The following is an 18,409-nucleotide window of genomic DNA, read 5'->3' on the forward strand; positions in this document are numbered from 1 at the left end:
TTAGCGGGCTGAAGGATTTGTAGTATTAGCTGTGCATGCGTTATACTGGCGCGGCGGCCAGCGGGCCAGCTCTAATACATATTTGATATGATCTTGCGGGCCAAATATAATTATATCACGGGCCAAATTTGGCCCGTGGGCCTGAGTTTTACATATGTGGTTTAGAGGGATATGGGCCAAATCGACTGGCTTGGTCGGCGTGGATAAGTTGAGTCAAAGGGACTTTTTCCATGCTGTAGAATTCAATGACTCAATGAGTTTTGCTGGAGAAAAGACAACGCTTGTAGTTGTGAAGTATCCAACGCTTCAGTCGTCTCAGGAACAATCAGAAGCCCTGCGCAAACTGCAGAACCAACGCATCATCTCCCCAGCCCACAAAACATTTCTTGGCGTATCTCCCTCCACTCCAGAGGTGCCTAATCAGCCATCTATGGAGTAGAAGCAAATCACCCACAACTTCTAGAGTATTCAAAATCTGGAGACATTTTACCTTTCGGAAGAAAAACTGTGGACTGACACATCGGCTAGGGAAGAGAAAGAGAGAGAGAGAAAATCAGTGGCTGATGAAAAAGCGGTGGTTATCGACCAAAATGATAAGAGACCGATTTGCACGGCTCTTGCTAATTGCTTCATTTTCTACAAGCATAAATAGCACGTGAGAAAAAGCTGGGGAAGCGGCGCCCAGGCTGAGACCAACGACTTCCGGCTGGGGAAGCGGCGCCCAGGCTGAGACCAACGACTTCCGGCTGGGGAAGCGGCGCCCAGGCTGAGACCAACGACTTCCGGCTGGGGAAGCGGCGCCCAGGATGAGACCAACGACTTCCGGCTGGGGAAGCGGCGCCCAGGCTGACACCAAAGACTTCCGGCTGGGGAAGCAGCGCCCAGGCTGAGACCAACGACTTCCGGCTAGGGAAGCGGCGCCCAGGATGAGACCAACGACTTCCGGCTGGGGAAGCGGCGCCCAGGCTGATACCAAAGACTTCCGGCTGGGGAAGCGGCGCCCAGGATGAGACCAACGACTTCCGGCTGGGGAAGCGGCGCCCAGGCTGACACCAACGACTTCCGGGAATCGCCTGCAAGGAAGACTGGGAGCGTGTGTGAATGGTCTAGTGCGTCAACGTCGTGCGTTCATCTATGTGAAAATAACCCCGCCAAAATTTACAGCCCGTAGCATAATGTAAAGTGATGCTATTCCACTGAGAGGGTTTTCATAAAGGAGTTGAATTTGCGGGGGGGGGGGGGGGGGAGGGTCAAATATAAAATGGCAATGCAGATCTACTCCCCAGACTACCCAAAGAAATAAAAACAACAAGGTTGAAGAGATATAGCCTGGAAGATTAATGAGAGGATGCAAGAGGCTGCAACTGCTGGAATCTAATAAGGAAGGAATGGAACAAGTTAACAGTCGGACGGTGGGCTGATGTTTCCAGTTGGAGGAGGAAATAGGAAACCCATTAAGTTTCGTGTTGATGATAGACAAATGGAAATGGTTGAAAGAGAGGAATAACACTAGGTGATAGGGGGAAGGGAGAACCCAAGTGGATATGAAAAAAGTCAAGAGCACGGGGATGCACATTACAATATTCACTTCATTGGAGTGTAACACTAAAGTCTGCAGACGCTGTAATTGTAAAAACATAAAAATCCTGGAAAACTCAGCCCGTCTGCAGTATCCAGACAATGGGTGGGGGTGGAGGGGTGATGAAAAAGATATATAACCAACATTTTGGGCATGAGCCCTTCTAGTGTTCATTGGGTTAATTTTTTTTATTTTAAATTTAGACATACAGCATGGTTACAGGCCCACAAGTCTGTGCCACCCAATTAAAAAGTTTTAATCGTACCTAATTGACTTGTTATGTGCATGGTTTCATAACTCCAAAGGAAATGGGCCAATGGCAATTTTTCTCAAGCAAAATATTTCAGCAACATTTGGGTCTAGAGCTTAAGCAATCCCTTACTCATCACAGAGCAGATGTGGCATAGGGATTACTTAAAGTAGTATGTGAGTGGAAAGAAAAAGGTTGAGAACCACTGGTTTATGGGAACATTAGGGGGAACTTCTTCACAGAGATTGGTGGGAGTGTGTTATGAGCTGCCAACTGAAGTGAATGTGGGCTCAGTTTTAATTTTTAAAAGGAATTTGGACAGATACATGGATGAGAGGGGTATAGAGGGCTATGCTCAAGGTACAGATCAGCAGGACGAGGCAGAATAATAGTTCAGCACAGATTTAAAAATTCAAAGGTTGAGAACCACTGCCCTAAAGCTTTTCCCTCTCTCTTTCACCCTTAACCCCTGTTCTCTGGTTTGTATCTCACCTATCTACATTTACTCTATTTCTCTTATAATTTTAAATACCTCTGTCAAACCTCCTATCATTCTTCTACAGTCCAGGGAATCAAGTCCTAACCTGTTAAATCTTTGCCTGTAACTCAGTTCCTGAAGCCTGGGCAACATCCTCGTAAATCTTCTCTGCATTCTTTCTATCTTATTGGTATCATTCCTGTAGTTAGGTAACCAAAATTGCACACAATACTCCAAATTTGGCCTCACTAAAGTTTTGTACAATTTTACAATAACAACTTTGTACTGCACTCAATACTTTTATAAAGGCTAATTTGCCAAATGCTCTCTTTACAACCATTTCTACCTGTGAATCCACTTTCAGGGAATTGTGTATCTGTATTCCCAGATCCTTCTGTCCTACTGCACACCTCAGTGCCCTATCATTTACCATGCATATCCTTTCTTGGTTTGTCCTTCCAAAATGCAACTCCTCACACTTGTCTGCAGTAAATACCATCTGCAACTTTTCAAGCTGGTCTGGATTCCTCTGCAAGCTTTGTAGCCCTTCCTCACTGACCACAACACCTCCAATCTTTATCATCTACAAACTTGCTGATCCAATTTACCACATTATCATCCAGGTGACAACAACAATGATGACAAACAAAAATGGTCCCAGCACTGATCCCTGATGCTCACCACTAGTCATAGGCATCCAATCTGAGAATCAATCATCTACCACCACCCTCTGGCTTCTCTCATGTAGGCATCCCCATGAATACTGAGCATCTACACCTTTATTCTCAACTCTTTGAATGGCATGAGCAGCCCTTGCTCACAACAATCTTCAATACACCTGATCCCCTTCCAGTACCAGGTGTCCAGGATCTTATAATCATGGGTATTAATTTGTCTGGGTCTAAGGCATTTTAGGAGATATCCCCACCTTTAGTTTAACACATTGATTTATTTTTTGACATGTCTAAATTACATGTTTTAGTATGGGCCAGGGCTTCTCAGTAGACCTTCAGGTGCTGCTGAGTCACTATGCTTCATGGCTGTAGTCGTTAGTTGCCAGTAGTTAGGAGGCTGTTGTGTCAAGCTGTCACAGATTGTTAGTACTAGTTCTGCCCACTCCCTCCAAGCATACCATTACAGGGCTATCTATTTTCCCTGATATAAATTTGATGTCCCATTTATATATAAATTCTTCTGCTATCTTTTCTCCTACCGTATGTAGTCCAATTTGTGCCCAGGAGGGGGTACCATCTCTCTCAAAAAGTGAAGCGATAAGCTTCAACTAGGTCGCCCAATAGAATTTTTTTTTAATCTGACAATTTCAGACCTCCCAATATATAATCCCAAGTTAACTTTTCCATGGAGGTTCCATCCACCTTTCTGTTCCACAGGAACTTTCTGACACATCTGTTAAGCATCTTAAAGAAGCCCTGGGGCAAAGGAATGGGTAAGGACTGAAATAGATATTGTAGTCTTGGCATCACTTTCATTTTAATACAATTAACCCTGCCCACCAAGATTATGGGCAGGGTCCTCCATCTGCCAAGGTCCTCCTCAAACTTCTGGAGCAAAGGGAGATAAGTGAGTTTATATAAATTGCGTAAATCCTTATCCACGTTTATCCCCAAATATTTAATGCACTCTTACAGCCAATTAAATTGATACCCTTGTTGGAACTGTCTGTAATTCCCCTTTGTCAAGGGCATAATTTAACTGTTATCAAAATTTATCATAAAGACAGAGTCCAACCTTGATTGGCAGATGATGTGACTTCCAATTAAGTTTTAGACAGGGAGGCCACGTGATCCTTCACAATCCACATATAACATTCTACCCCTCAGAATTTGCATCACGCGCTAATCATTACAATCACAATGAATAACTGGGTTTCTAAACTGTAAAATCTAAGTGACATGATATAACTGTAAAAAAGTGTCTAAAACGATGCAAATCCAGTAGATTGATATACAGTAAACACAAATGTCTTCTGTATGATGGGCACGTCAAACTCAATGACACCCCTTCACCAGCTCTCGCCTGCCCCAACCAAACAGGGTCATTGTGTTTCTGATGGTACATGGTACTGTGGGAACTGCAACTAAGTCTGAGAGTGGAATGAAAAGAAAGTTATTTTTTCACTGACTCACATGACTGGTTTCTCCAGTTTAGCTGGCATATGCATGCACGTTTACCACCAATGTCAGTATGCAGGCAGTGCAAGGTCATCAATAAGGTGTCTAAGCCCTTTCTTGGCTTGTGCGTCCTGTGCCTTGGCTTTATATTTGGGCACTTCCTTGGCACAGAGCCTTGATGCCCATTGCCATGATATCCTGTGTAAGGCAGGGGATAGGCTGGCAGGAATACATCCAGGATGTACCTGTATTCTCGTGGGAGTGCCCCATTTTTTCAGACTGTCATCTGACACAAGGATGCTGTTCCTGCTTGTGTTCCCTTTAAATGGATGCCACATATGCCTGCATTGGATCTATGTAACGATAGCCAGGACGTCAGGACTGAAAGTTGGCCAAATTAGTAGCTTTTTTTTAAACTTTATTTAAAATTTTATGACATGAATAAAATAAAAATTACATTTAAAGAAATAATAAAACCAGAAAACAAAAAGAGTGGGGGCGTGGCAAGATGGCATAGGGAGCGGACGTGCATTCCCGGTCTCCCCCAGGCAGTTATATAAATACCCGTTTTAAGAATATTTCTTTTCTGTTAAAAGTCTTTGTTTTGTTTATCAATTGTTTTTAGTTTAAAATGGCAACAAAGACAGAACAAAACTACACTCTCCGACTTTGGAAGAAACTCGGCCTACTTGCCCAGACAGAACCATGGAGTCAAGGCTGGAATTTTCTTAAGAACGGAGCTCATTAATTGGACTGTCGGATAAGCTGGCCTTGGACACCCCTCTGAAAGATGTTTAAAATGGCAACAAAGATTAAGGAAAATAGAGTTCAAATACAGAACAAAACTACACTCTCCGACTTTGGAAGAAACTTGGCCTACTTGCCGAGACAGAACCACGGAGTCAAGGCTGGAATTTTCTTAAGAACGGAGCTCATTAATTGGACTGTCGGATAAGCTGGCCTTGGACACCCCTTTGAAAGATGGTGATGAATATTGATTTGAAATGTTTTATGAAGATAAATTGCAGTAATTGGCATTGGTTGCCCGTGAGTTTTAAAAATCCAGATAACATTAAAGTTTATTAGTGATTTTTTTTGGATGGAATATCGGAAGGATGAATTTATTATCTATAAATACAGAACAAAATTACATTCTTTGACTTTGGAAGAAATTTGACCTATTTGCCCAGAGAGAGCCGGAGTTGGTGCTGGAATTTTCTCAAGAACAGAACTTATTAAAGTTGATTTCGGACTCCTTTTTGAAAGATGGCGACGAATGTTGATTTGAAATATTTGAAATATTTTCTGAAGATAAACATATATATGGAACTCCTTGAACTGCAATAAGGTTTATCAGTGATTTTTTTTTGGATGGAATATTGGAAGAGTGAATTTATTATCTGTGAGTATGCATACATTGCAAACAGATTTTAATAGTTTTGAAAAGGTTTTTTTTTAAACTAAACAACAAGATCAGTTTAATATTGAGAAAATTGGAAAAAACGGAAACTTTATTATTAAATTTGGAAATTCAGTAGAAAGAAACTATGAACAAGATTGATGATTTATAAAATTAAAGTCGAAGGAGCAATGTCCAAGAAGAGTTAAAAATTTTGAATAAGTTTTTCTTGAAAATAAACAATAATTTCAACTTAACATTGAGAAGATTGACAAAGTGGAAAATTTGGTATTAAATTGGGAAACACAGAAGAAAGAACTTATGAATAATATTGATGCTTTAGAAGATCAAGACCGAAGGAATTATGTTCAAGAAAATTTTAAAAGATTTGAAAAAAACTTTTTGAAAGTAAGCTACAAATTCAACTTGAGACTGAGAAGAATGGAAGATTCGGTGTTGAACTGGGATGTTCAAAGGTGTTTTAATTCAGTGGATGAAATTCAGGAAGACTTGAAAAAAAAATTTAAAAAAAAACTTTAATGATTGTAAACAATGTTTAACTCAGTGTTGGGAGGGTGGAAAGGGTGCAAAATTTAATATCAAGTTTGGATTTTCAAAAAAAAGTTTATGAATAAGATTGGTTAAATTGATGGACCGGGGTTTTATGGATATAAGAAATGATGATTTTTCGGTTTATACGTGTATTTTGTCTGCCTGGGGGGGGGGGGGGGAGGGAGTGGTACTTCTGCTCCCGAAAGTCATATGCCACTTGTGATTTATACCACACCCATTGGGGTTTTTGGGAATTAACCACCTCAAGGTGGTTTCCTAAGGGGTTAGGGGAGGTGGGGGGGGTGAAAATTTGAAAATTATTTAGTATCTATTATGTAATATTATACTAAGTCAATTTGAAATGAATGTATGGAGATACTATAAATAAATTTCGAAAAAAAAAACAAAAAGTTAAAAAAAAATATCTATTTTAAAAAAAAATTTAAAAAAACCTTCACTTCTTAACCCAAAAATTAAAAAGAAAAAAAACAGGTCAGAGGTCACAACTACCTCCTCCTGTTTAAACCGCCCAAAGCGGTAACTCCCCCAAAATATTGGGTGTGAGATAACTCACAGGTAGCTGATGACTTCTGGAAACTAGTGCCCACCCAGTTCCCTCTCCCAACTCCCATTTCATTAAACTATCATCATTATTTAAACTATTTAAACTCTTTTCAAAAAAAAGATAAAAGATTTATTTTTTTAAATCAACGTTACCACTTCGATCACCATTGCTTCCATTTCTTTTAAAAATCTGGATCCCACCTTACATCTCTACTCTCTTTGGAGACCTTGAAGGACTACATCGTTCCTGAAACTGCATGATTGGTAGAGACTGAGCAAAGTCCATAACCTCTTTAGGATTGTCAAATAATTTTGGCTAATTTCCATCCTAAAAAATCTTCAGTACCGCAGAATACCTGAATGTTGCCCTATGTCTTTTTTTCCACAACCGTTCTTTCACAGAATTAAATTTGCGTCGTAATAGCATAGTATTAAATCTCCATCTTGAAGCTTTCTGAACATCTTGTGAACTCAAATATTCTAATAATAACAATGAATGATCCGAAACCAATCTAGCCTTATACTCCACAGATGTAACCCTATCCTGCAAATGTGCTGATATTAAAAAATAATCAATTCTAGAAAAAGAATTATGTCGCGAGGAATAAAAAGACAAATCTTTCTCTGTAGGATTAACTCTTCGCCAAATATCAATTAAATTCAAATCTGCCATCATATTAATCACTTGGATTGCCATCTTAGACTTCTTAATTACTCTTGAGTACTTATCCAATAAAGGCTCCAACACCACATTCAAATCTCCCCCAACATCACATTAGAGTTCGATTGTCCAAGTAATAAAGACATATCCACAACAAAAGCTGTATCCTCAACATTAGGAGCATAAACATCAAGCAAAGTCCATGCCTCATTAAAGATTGTACAATTTAATTTTAATAATCTTCCACCATTTTTCTCTTCACTCTGTAACTAAAATGGTAGATTCTTATGTACCAAAATTGCCACACCTTTTGCCTTAGAATTAAACGAAGAATAAAAAACGTGCCAAACCCATTCACGTTTGAGTTTCAAATCTTCCTTATCTATTAAATTAGTTTCCTTTGCCATTGCGACCACCATTTCTTCCATTTCTTCCAGAAATCAAATTCCCTTCTTGCAGCTCTGCCCTCTTTGGAGACCGTGGAGGACTATGTCGTTCCTGGAATTGCATAATTGGTAAAGACTGAGCAAAATCCATAGCTTCTTTAGGATTATCAAAGAACTTTGGTTGATATCCATCCTGAAAAATCTTCAGTACCACAGGGTATCTAAATGTTGCCTTATATCCTTTTTTCCACAATAATTCTTTCACAGAATTAAATTCACGTCGTTGAAACATAATTTCCTGACTCAAATCCGGATAGAAGAAAACACGATTACTCTGAACCATCAAAGGAGATTTGTTTTGCTGTGCATTTCTAATAGCCATACGTAAAATAGTCTCTCTATCACAGTAATTTAAACAGCGAACCAGAACAGGTCTTGGATTCTGTCCTGAAAAAGGTCTCCTTCTCAAAACTCTATGAGCCCGTTCCAATATTAAACCTTCAGAAAACTTATCTTGTCCCAACACTTGTGGAATCCATTCAGTGAAAATTTTTCTTGGATCTGGCCCTTCTATGCCTTCTGGCAAGCCGACAATTTTCACATTATTCCGTCTGGATTGGTTCTCCAAATAATCAACCTTTTTTGCTAAATTTTTATTCTGAATCTGTAACGTTTCAATTGTTTTATTCACATCTTGCAATTGATCTTGTACATCAGATAATCCTTGATCACACATCTCAAGTCTTTCAATAGTTTCAACTTTAAAAGCTCCATAATCAGCCATCTGTTGAGTATTGACATCCACCAATGCATTAATCTTAGAAGTAAGATTATTCATAGAATAGAATCACCTAAATGCATCATTGAAGAAAATATCTTATGTTCAAGACTCTTGAAAAGTATATCAACATCAGTAGATCCAGACTTGGTGGGATTCTGCTGTTCTTGTGGAATCAGAGGGCCTTCTATCCCTTCTTTTAATTTAGTAGCTTTTCTTGCAGTTTGACTCCATGTAAGAGTCCCTGCCACAGACCCCCCAGAAGTATCAGGAGGCTGATGATCAGGGTTATCTTTGATCCAAACCTCCTTTAAAAGCTTCGTTACATCAGTATCTGGAAGAGCTGTTATAACTGATGGTATAGCAGTCAAATAACAACTCTAACTCTCCAACTCATCTATTTTGTCTTCTTTCCCTTCGTTCTCAGTTTGGTATAATTGCTCATAGAATTCCTTAAAGTTTTCATTGATCTCTGTTGGGTTATATGTAATTTGTTTGTCCTTTTTCCTTGATGCCAATACCGTTCTTTTAGCTTGTTCTGTTTTAAGCTGTCAAGCCAGTATTTTGTGCATTTTTTCTCCTAGCTCGTAATACTTTTGCTTTATTTTCATTATGTTCTTCTCCACCTTATATGTTTGTAGTGTTTCGTATTTTATTTTTTTGTCCACCAATTCTCTTATTTTGTTGTATTTTCCCTTGTTGCTAGTTCTTTTTGTCTCGTGTGGTTGATGTTAGTCACCATCAGCATCATTGTTGCGGAAAATAAAATGGACACTGGAAGGTATATGGACAAAAAGGTGCATGAAGTAAAAGGTTTTAATGTTGTGTTGCCCTTGGCGGAGATGTGCATTATACTGAGTTCCCTTTAATTCCAAATAATTTGTGTACTTAAATATTTTCTTTTATATTTGAGAAAGAGAATCAAAGATTAATATATTGCTTATTCTTGCAGTTTAAAATAAATTTAGCAGTTTCAAGTTTTCTGCTTTTCATATTTTCTAGAAAGCAACTGTTTTTAAAAATCGAAGTTGGCAATTTTTTTTGTGGGGGTGCAAGTAGTTGGCTTTGCCTGGGGCACAAATAGTCTGGTTCCCATGGTGTTCCAAAATGGAGAAGTATTTCATTCACCGAATGGCATTGTACTGATTGCCCGCTTGCAGGGCATCGCTACCAGGACACCAGAGTAAGGGTATACCATCAGTCTGAAGGCCTTTTTCTTTTGACATGGGAGAGGGCCGACAAAGTCTACTTGCAAGATTTGGCCCATTCCCATGTCACGCCAAACAAATGTGCCCCAGTGTACCCTTCGGCTAACCCTATGGTTTAACCTACTGGCATGTGGAGCAATTATCCACCGCCATCTGTACCTGATCTTGGGATAAGATAGTGCCACCACTAAGCCCTCTGCCCACTGTTGTGTTCTGTCAGACCCCAGATGACTGCTCTTCCTGTGGACCCATGTTGCCAGAGCGCAAGAATCTATATCATCAAAGCAGACAGAGGCTCTGCATGGTCCACGGCAGTATTGTGAATGGCCTCTACTGTGGCCCTGTTGGTATGGGCATCCACATGGTGGACTGTGAGCACCCTCTGACAAGCCTGCTCCCAGATGTATGTCCAATGCTATTAACCTCACAGAGGCCAATAGTGGATCTGCAACCCAATGTCCTGCCGAGGCATCCAAACTGCTATCCCATTCTCCACTGCCCATGAATCAATAAATATACGGAGTGGACCCATTCTTAATTTAATCATGAGTGCTACTGCAGCCAGTTTGCAGAGCTGGCTGGATTTTCCCCACTTCTTGAGTTAGGGTTTTACCGTTACCTGGGTGTAGTCCCGCCACTCATCATAACTGCTTCCTGTTTTTCCATTGACTGGAGCTATCCGTGAACTACACTGGCTGCTGTTCCGCTTTGGTGAGGGAGTTGAACGGCTGACCCCAGGATATAGGGGAGGGATTGACAGTGGGGAGTTTGGGAAGGGGATCATGACATGATTTTCTCGTGCAACCTGCTGATCCTTCTGGCCTTGCCTCTGCTCAGTCGGCAATATACCACCGCCACTTAACAAAAGAGGAATGCTGCACGTGTTTCTCTTTGTGGGTGGCAATGGAGGATTTAATCCACCACATAATGACCAGGTGAGGCCAGATTATAACAGTCTCTTTAGCCATTTTGTGCTCTGTGGTAAAGAGAAACCATAATAGCACAACAGGACTTGGTGTTCAAAGTGGGTGTAGCGAGAGGTGGACTCAGGGAGGGTATTTGTCCAGAAGCCAAGTGGAACCCTGTGGCCATTAATTTCTACCAGATGTTCCATTTGGCTGTTGTAGTGGTGGCTGAGATCTGGAGTTCAAAGGGGACTCTGATCTGTCGGGACGCTAGCAGCAGCACCTGTTCCATGGCTTGTTTGCTTGTTTTGCCACCTTCAATGCTAGCTGCTACTCAGAACCCCAGTGAAATGTGGTCCCTCTTCCTGGAGAAGACATACAATGGGCGAAACAGCATGGTAGGTTGGGAATGTCCTGAGGCCAGTAGCTTAAAAGGCCAACAAAACTGTGTTTCAGCCTTGTTGATGGGCACTGATGTATTTAAAATTTTATTTCATGCTGTCTCTGGGATATCCCTCTGGCCTGAATGCCACTGGATTCCCAGGAAGAGGACCATCTGGATGGGACCCTGTGTTTTATCCTAATTGATTGCCCAGCCATGATCGTGGAGTGCAGAGATGAGGGAGTCCAGTGCCTGTGCTTCTGTCTCCTCCAAGGAGCCCTGGATCAGAATGTCATCAATATAATGAATTACATCAATGTCAGGGGAAGGCAATATTTTTTATGTCACAGGCTATTAAACCGTGGCAGAGGGTGGGACTAAGGAGATATCCCCTGGGGTAGGCGACAAGAAGTATACTGTGTGCCATCCCATGAGAAGGCAAACTGATCCTGGGAGTCAGAGCTTAAGGGGATAGAGTAGAATGCATTGTCAAGGTCCACCATGCATATCAGGTTTTGTTATCCCTGCCCGTAATATCCTCAACCAATGTGAACACGTCAGGAATGGCTGCAGAAAGGTTGGGGGACGAATTTATTTAATTTGCAGTGATCTATTGTCATGCACCACATGCCATTTTTCTTGCAAAAAGGCCAGACTGGACTATTGTAGGGATACACGGCAGGTCTGATCACCCCCTCATTGAGGGGGGCATCAATCACTTCCACAATCTCCTTATTGCCTCCCAGCACCTAATTCTAGTGGGTGCAGACAAGGAGTCCATTTAGCTGCCCTCATGACAATGGTTGCCTGGGCAACCCCAAAAACAATTTTCCCTTGCTGGTATGCAATGACTGCCCCTTGAGCACATTCATTCCAAGAATGCACACAGGGGAGGCTGGTACCAGGGATGGGACAGCAAGGTTCACCACCATTGCAGAGGCGGTGAGTGACCTCACTGGCAGAGAGGATGGAACCCCCATTTTTCATGATGAGGACCAGAGTTGTACCAATGAAAATAAAATAAACCATTTATGATGCTGAAAAACAAGGGAAAAAATCAGTAAGGGACATCGCCCAAACCTTAGGATTACCAAAGTCAACTGTTTGAACTTTGAAACATCATTAAGAAGAAACAACTCAGTAATGACAAAGGGACTAATAGGCCAAGAAAGACCACCACTGCTGATGACAGAAGAATTTTTATCATATTGAAGAAAATTCTGCAAACACCTGTCCAACAGATCAATATCATTCTTCAGGAGGCACGTGTGGATGTCTCAATGACCACTCTCTGCAGAAGACTTCGTGAACAGAAATACAGAGGCTACAATGCAAGATGTAAACCACTAGTTATCCACAGACACAGGATGGCCCAGATTACAATTTGCCAAGAAGTATTTAAAAGAGCCTACAGAATTCTGGAAAAAAAGATTTTGTGGACAGATGAGAGCAAGATTAACCTGTATCAGAGTGATGGCAAGAGCAAAGTGTGGAGGCTTAAAGAAACTCCCCAAAAACAAAGCATACCCCCTCATCTGTGAAACATGCTGGTGGAGGTGTTCTTGCCTGGGTATGTATGGCTGCCACAGGTTGATGCACTTCATTGATGATGTAACTGCTGATGGCAGTAACAAAGTAAATTTTGAGGTGTACAGAAACATCTTATCTGTTCAAGTTTGAGTCAATGCTTCATTCCATAGCAAGATAATGATCCCGACATATTAGTAAAGCAACAAAGAAGTTTTTCAAACCTCCAAAGTGGAAAATTCTTGAATGGCCAAGTCAGTCACCTGATCTAATAAATCCAATTGAGCCTGCCAATATGCTGAAAAGAAAACTTAAGGGAACAAGCCCCCAAAACAAGCAGGAACTCTAGATGGCTGCAGTAGAGGCCTGGCAGAGCATCACTGGAGAAGATACTCCCCACCTGGTGATGACTATGAATCACAGACTTCAAACAGTCATTGCATGCAAGGGATATACAATAAAGTACTAAATATGACTACTTTAATATACATAGCATTGCTATGTCCCAAACATTATTTGCCCTGAAATTAATGAACTATGTACAAAAAATGCTGTAATTTCTAAATTATCATCCCAAAATGTACACAAATATAATTTAATAAAATCTGAAATGTGCACTTTAATCACGTGAAATATTTGATTACAAATTTAAAACTGTGGAGCACAAGTGCAAATTTTTTAAAAATTGTATTTTCCTAAACATTATGGAAGGCACTGTATAAAGACTGTATAAAGGTATTTCATTTCACTAAATGATTGGTTCTTGAACTAGTGAAAAGAAGTATTTCTCTTAATCATATCCTAAACTGTCTACCACTTATTCTGACACTGTGACCCCTTGTTCTTGACTCCTCAGTCAGAGAAAACAGCTTCTCCACATCCAGCCTGTCAAGTATTATGTCAGTTTCTATGAGATTCTTCCAATATTAAAGAATATAGGCCCAGTCCACCTAAACTCTTTCAATACAATAAATCCGCCATTCCTGGAATTATTGTCGTGAATCTCAGCTGCCCTCCTTCTGTAGGAAATGGTCCTTTCTTTAATAAAGATACCAAGATCTCCACAATACTCTGAATATGATCTCATCAAAGCCCAAGATAAGTGCCATAAGACATCTTTACTCTGAATCTCTTTCATACAGCTGTGTAAAGAGGGGCCTAATGGCTCCAGTGAAGAAACTATATTTAAGCCTGTTGATGTAGTCCATGGAGGGGAAGGAAATTTGTGTTATGTTCCGAACTACATTCATTATCTTCTGTAGCTTCTTCCGATCTTAGGCCAAGCAGCTCTCATACCACAATGCGAAAAATCCAGCAAGTATGCTTTCGATAGTACACCTGTAGACATAATTGAAGGACAACAGGATGCCATAAACCTCCTTAGTCTTCTAAAAAAAGTAGAGGTATTTGTGTCCTTTCTTGACTGTCACATCAATGTGCTTGTCCCAGGTCAGTTCATTGGAGATATTTATTCCAAAGAATGTGAATCTATCAACTCTTTCAACTTCAGCGCTATTAAAATGGACAGATGTGTGGACTTTTGATCATCTCCTTTGTCTAACTGAATCCTCACCATAAATACTAATATTGTCTTCTTAATTGCTTATTTCACTTGCATGTTGATTTTCAGTGACGACTGCAAGCACACCCACGCCCCTTTCAATATCGAAAATGATCACAGTTAACATACAGGAGGAACAGAATGGTCACAGTTAACATTTAAGATTTCACACAAGCACCATCACAACCCAAGTCACAGCTCAGTGACAATTTAATACATTGGAAGATCTGAGGGAAGGCTTGTCCCAGTCTGTTCCAGATTCAATGCATTTGCAAAGACATTGTGATTTTGACTGCTAAAAAGAATGCTGTTTTTTGAAGCAGCTCTTGTGGCCAGGCATTTTTGTGGAATTCAGAGCAAAGCCTGCTCTGCGAATGACTGGGCCTTTTTTGGTGGATTGACCTGTGCCAGATTTTTTGGGAAGCAAAGTGCTTCATTTTGATTGTGACTGTAAAGGTCACTTGGAGAGTACTTCATTATGAGTGTGACTAATAATGAAGGTCACTTGGAGAGACCGGTGCCAAGGTCTTGGAAGCTTCATGTAGGCTGCTCAGTTTGAGTCTTGCCTACAAAAAGGACCACGAGCGTTATGACCACAGCTTGTGTGGATGGTCATTTCTTCAAAATCAATGCAAGGAGAATTCGTAAGTCTGTAGCAGCAAATAATGTTCATCATTAATTCTGGGCATTAAATTTTAAAGGCCCACACTTCAATACTGAATTTAAAAGACTGAACTTTTAAGTAACTTTCTAGATTTTGGCCTGGACTGTAATGGTTTGGGTATAACATACACACAAATACACCTGTGCATAGCTGGGGATAGATTTAGTGTTAAGGATAGTTTAAGAGTAAGAAATAAAATTAGTGTTTTGTTGTTTCTCGTTACACGTGGTTCATAACATTTGTGAAAACTGAATATCTGAATTACCATTTTAGAGATTCCTTGAATGTGTTCTGTTTCATTCAATTAACCTATATTGCCTTTGTCATTATTTACTTGAATTACAAAACACGATACACGACTCCACCTTTAAAATGAATAATTAATAGACTAAACTTGCACTCAACATTAAACAACTTTGCACTCAATGTAAGCAAAATCAAGGAGCTGATGTGGTCTTCAGGAGAAAATAAAAACACAAACCAATCTTCATCAAGGGGTCAGCAGGAGAGGGTCAAGAATTTCAAATACCTGGGTGTCAACATCTCTGAGGATCTGTCCTGGGACCTCTATGTCAATGCAATCATGAAGAAGGCTCACCAATGGCTATACTTTGCAAGGAGTTTGAGAAAATTTGGTTTGTCATCAAAGACACAACATTTTCTACAGGTGTTCTGTGGAGAGCATTCAGTCTGATTGCATCAGGTCCGGGATGGAGGTGCCAATGCACAGGATTGGAAAAATACTCCAGAGTAGTTAACTAGGCCAGCAACTCCATCCAAAAGACTTATAAGAGGCAGGGTCTTAAGAAAGCAGCCTCTATCCTCAAGGACCCCCATCACCCAGGCCATGCCCTCTCCACAGTGCTATCATCAGGAAGGAGAGCATCCAGTGGCACAAGGACAGCTTCTTCCCCTCTGCCATCAGATTTCTGAATAGACAATGAACCACAGACACTACCACACTTTCTCTGATTCTCTCGCATTATTTATTTATTTATTTTAAATAGCAATATTTGCAATGCGATGCTGCCACAAAACAATGAAATTCGTGAATGTCCATGACAATAAATTGATTCTGAACTTTTAATTATGTATGAAACTACACTTGGGTCAGAGATTCCAAAGATTCAGTGGGGATATTGCATTTCTTCAAGGAGACATAAATACAATGCCCCTCCAACGTTTGAGACAGACATTTTTTTACTTTATTTGGCACGGTGCTCCATTTTTAATATTGTAATCAAACAATTCATATGTGATTAAAGTGCACATTCAAACTTTTATTCAAGGTTAGGAGGGGAGGTGCCAGAGGATTGGAAAATGGTAAATGTAGTCCCCTTGTTTTAAAAAGAATCCTGGGACCCTCTCCACTACTGAGCCCTCCATGGGATTGGGTCACGTTCCTCTGACTTCCTTCTGAAGTCCACAATCATCTCCTTAGCTTTGTCATCACACCATTCAATGAGCTGATCCATCTCCCTCCTGTACGCTTCCTCATTGTCGTCTGTAAGAAAAAAGAAGCTGAGAATTGGCAGGATGAGAGGACAATGGGCTAAGAAAGACATCTCTCTGAAAGAAGGGAATGGAGCAGAAAGCTGGAGAAAAGAAGACAGGCAGGTAATGCAGAGACTGGGGTGGGAAATTGGAGAAAACAACAATGATGCAGTCTGGTTGGGGGATTGCTGAGACAGCATACAAGGTGTTCGCCCAATTTATGGGTGGTCTCAACTTGGCAATTTGAAGCCACATATATGGAGGTGGGGGGGGAGGGAGGGAGGGAGGTGGGGGGGGAGGGAGGTGGGGGGGGAGGGAGGGAGGGAGGTGGGGGGGGAGGGAGGGAGGGAGGTGGGGGGGGAGGGAGGGAGGGAGGTGGGGGGGGAGGGAGGGAGGGAGGTGGGGGGGAGGGAGGGAGGGAGGTGGGGGGGAGGGAGGGAGGGAGGTGGGGGGGAGGGAGGGAGGGAGGTGGGGGGGAGGGAGGGAGGGAGGTGGGGGGGGGAGAGGGAGGGAGGTGGGGGGGGAGAGGGAGGGAGGTGGGGGGGGAGAGGGAGGGAGGTGGGGGGGGGAGAGGGAGGGAGGTGGGGGGGGGAGAGGGAGGGAGGTGGGGGGGGAGAGGGAGGGAGGTGGGGGGGGAGAGGGAGGGAGGGGGGGGGAGGGAGGGGGGGGGAGGGAGGGGGGGGGGGGAGAGGGGTGTCCGAATGCAGCGCACAAATGAGCAGGACCGCAGAGCCCAGTTGTACCACCTCCTCCTCCTCCTCCCGCTCGCCGGCCAGCGGGCGGGAAATGCTGCGTGATCTCGTGAGGGGTCGGGGAACGTGACGCGGTTCGAGTTGGTTGGTTGCTGTGGGAACGAAGAGCCGCCCTTCGTTGGCTGGGCCTGGGAGAGCGGAGGGAGGTGAGTGTTTCAGACAAAGGCCGCCAATCGACGCCCCCCCCCCCCCCCCCCCCCCCCCCCCACCCCGTGACCTCGTTAAGCGCACGTCCCTGGGCACGGCTCCCTGTTCAAAGCCGGGTTAACTGATAAATGGGCACAGCTCTAACTGAGGATGAAATGCTCAGGAGACGCCTTTAACTAAAATTCACCAGAGGTTTTAAAGATTTCAGTTAATTGATGGATTCTGAACAGCACGAAGTGGCGGTCTTTCCCTCACCAAACTCATTTTAAAAACTGCACGAAAGGCATTATCTGGGGTCCACTGTGAATTCAGAAACATGATGGCAGAGGGAAAGAGGCTGCTCTTGTCTTCGGGCTCCTTACCTTTCCCCCGATGGCCGTCGAGTGGAGGGCACGGCCTGGGTGGTGGAGGTCCTTGAGGACGCTTTCTCAAGACACTGCCTCTTGTCGATGTTCTCGATGGAGTGGTCGGCTGCCCGTGATGTCGGCGGCCGAGTTGGCAACCCTCTGGAGTTTGTTCTGGTCCTGAGAATTGGCACCTCCATACCAGTCGGTGTTGCAAACCAGCCACAGTGCCCTCCACAGAACACCTGTAGAAGTTTTCGAGAGTCTTTGGTGACTCTCCTCAAAACACCTCACAAAGTGTAGAAAAATTGGAGTAGGCCATATGGCCCTTCAAGCCTAGACTGCCATTCAATATGATCAGTACCCGGTTCCTGCCTTCTCTCCATACCCCTTGATCCCTTTCGCCACAAGAGCCAAATCTAACCTACTCTTAAATATTGACAAGGAACCGGCCTCAACTACTTCCTGTGGCAAAGAATTCCACAGATCCACCACCCTCTGAGAGAAGAAATTTTCCTCATCTCAGTCCTAAAAAACTTCCCCCTTATCCTTAAACTGTGACCCCCCTGGTTCTGGTTTTTCCCAGCATTAGAAACAACCTACCTGCATCTAGTCTGTCTGAACCCTTAAGAATTTTATGTTTCTA

At 42.3% G+C, this 18,409-nt stretch overlaps 2 protein-coding genes across 8 annotated transcripts in view; one reads left to right on the forward strand and one right to left on the reverse strand.

Annotated features, from left to right (window-relative positions):
* LOC138751716 (transcription termination factor 1, mitochondrial) overlaps positions 1 to 18,409 on the reverse strand; it is a 95,452-nt gene that overhangs the window by 27,129 nt on the left and 49,914 nt on the right. The window contains exons 1-2 of one of the 6 annotated variants that reach the window (XM_069914372.1): positions 974 to 1,042; positions 491 to 524 (exon numbers count right to left, since the gene is read on the reverse strand). The exons of 4 other annotated variants lie outside the window; for them this stretch is intronic. In XM_069914372.1, coding sequence (XP_069770473.1) covers positions 491 to 521 — 31 coding nt within the window. In that variant the 5' untranslated portion in view covers positions 522 to 524; positions 974 to 1,042. Of the gene's footprint in view, positions 1 to 490; positions 525 to 973; positions 1,043 to 18,409 lie in introns of those variants that run through there. One more of the 6 variants, XM_069914371.1, reaches the window with a different exon arrangement.
* The window catches only part of LOC138751714 (leucine-rich repeat and death domain-containing protein 1-like), a 29,632-nt gene continuing 28,468 nt past the window's right edge, over positions 17,246 to 18,409 (forward strand). The window contains exon 1 of one of the 2 annotated variants that reach the window (XM_069914362.1): positions 17,246 to 17,418. The gene's annotated coding sequence lies outside the window, so the exon portion shown is untranslated. Of the gene's footprint in view, positions 17,419 to 17,554; positions 17,612 to 18,409 lie in introns of those variants that run through there. The other variant, XM_069914363.1, reaches the window with a different exon arrangement.

The sequence above is a fragment of the Narcine bancroftii genome, chromosome 1 (assembly GCF_036971445.1).
Source record: "Narcine bancroftii isolate sNarBan1 chromosome 1, sNarBan1.hap1, whole genome shotgun sequence".
NCBI classification, from domain to species: domain Eukaryota; kingdom Metazoa; phylum Chordata; class Chondrichthyes; order Torpediniformes; family Narcinidae; genus Narcine; species Narcine bancroftii.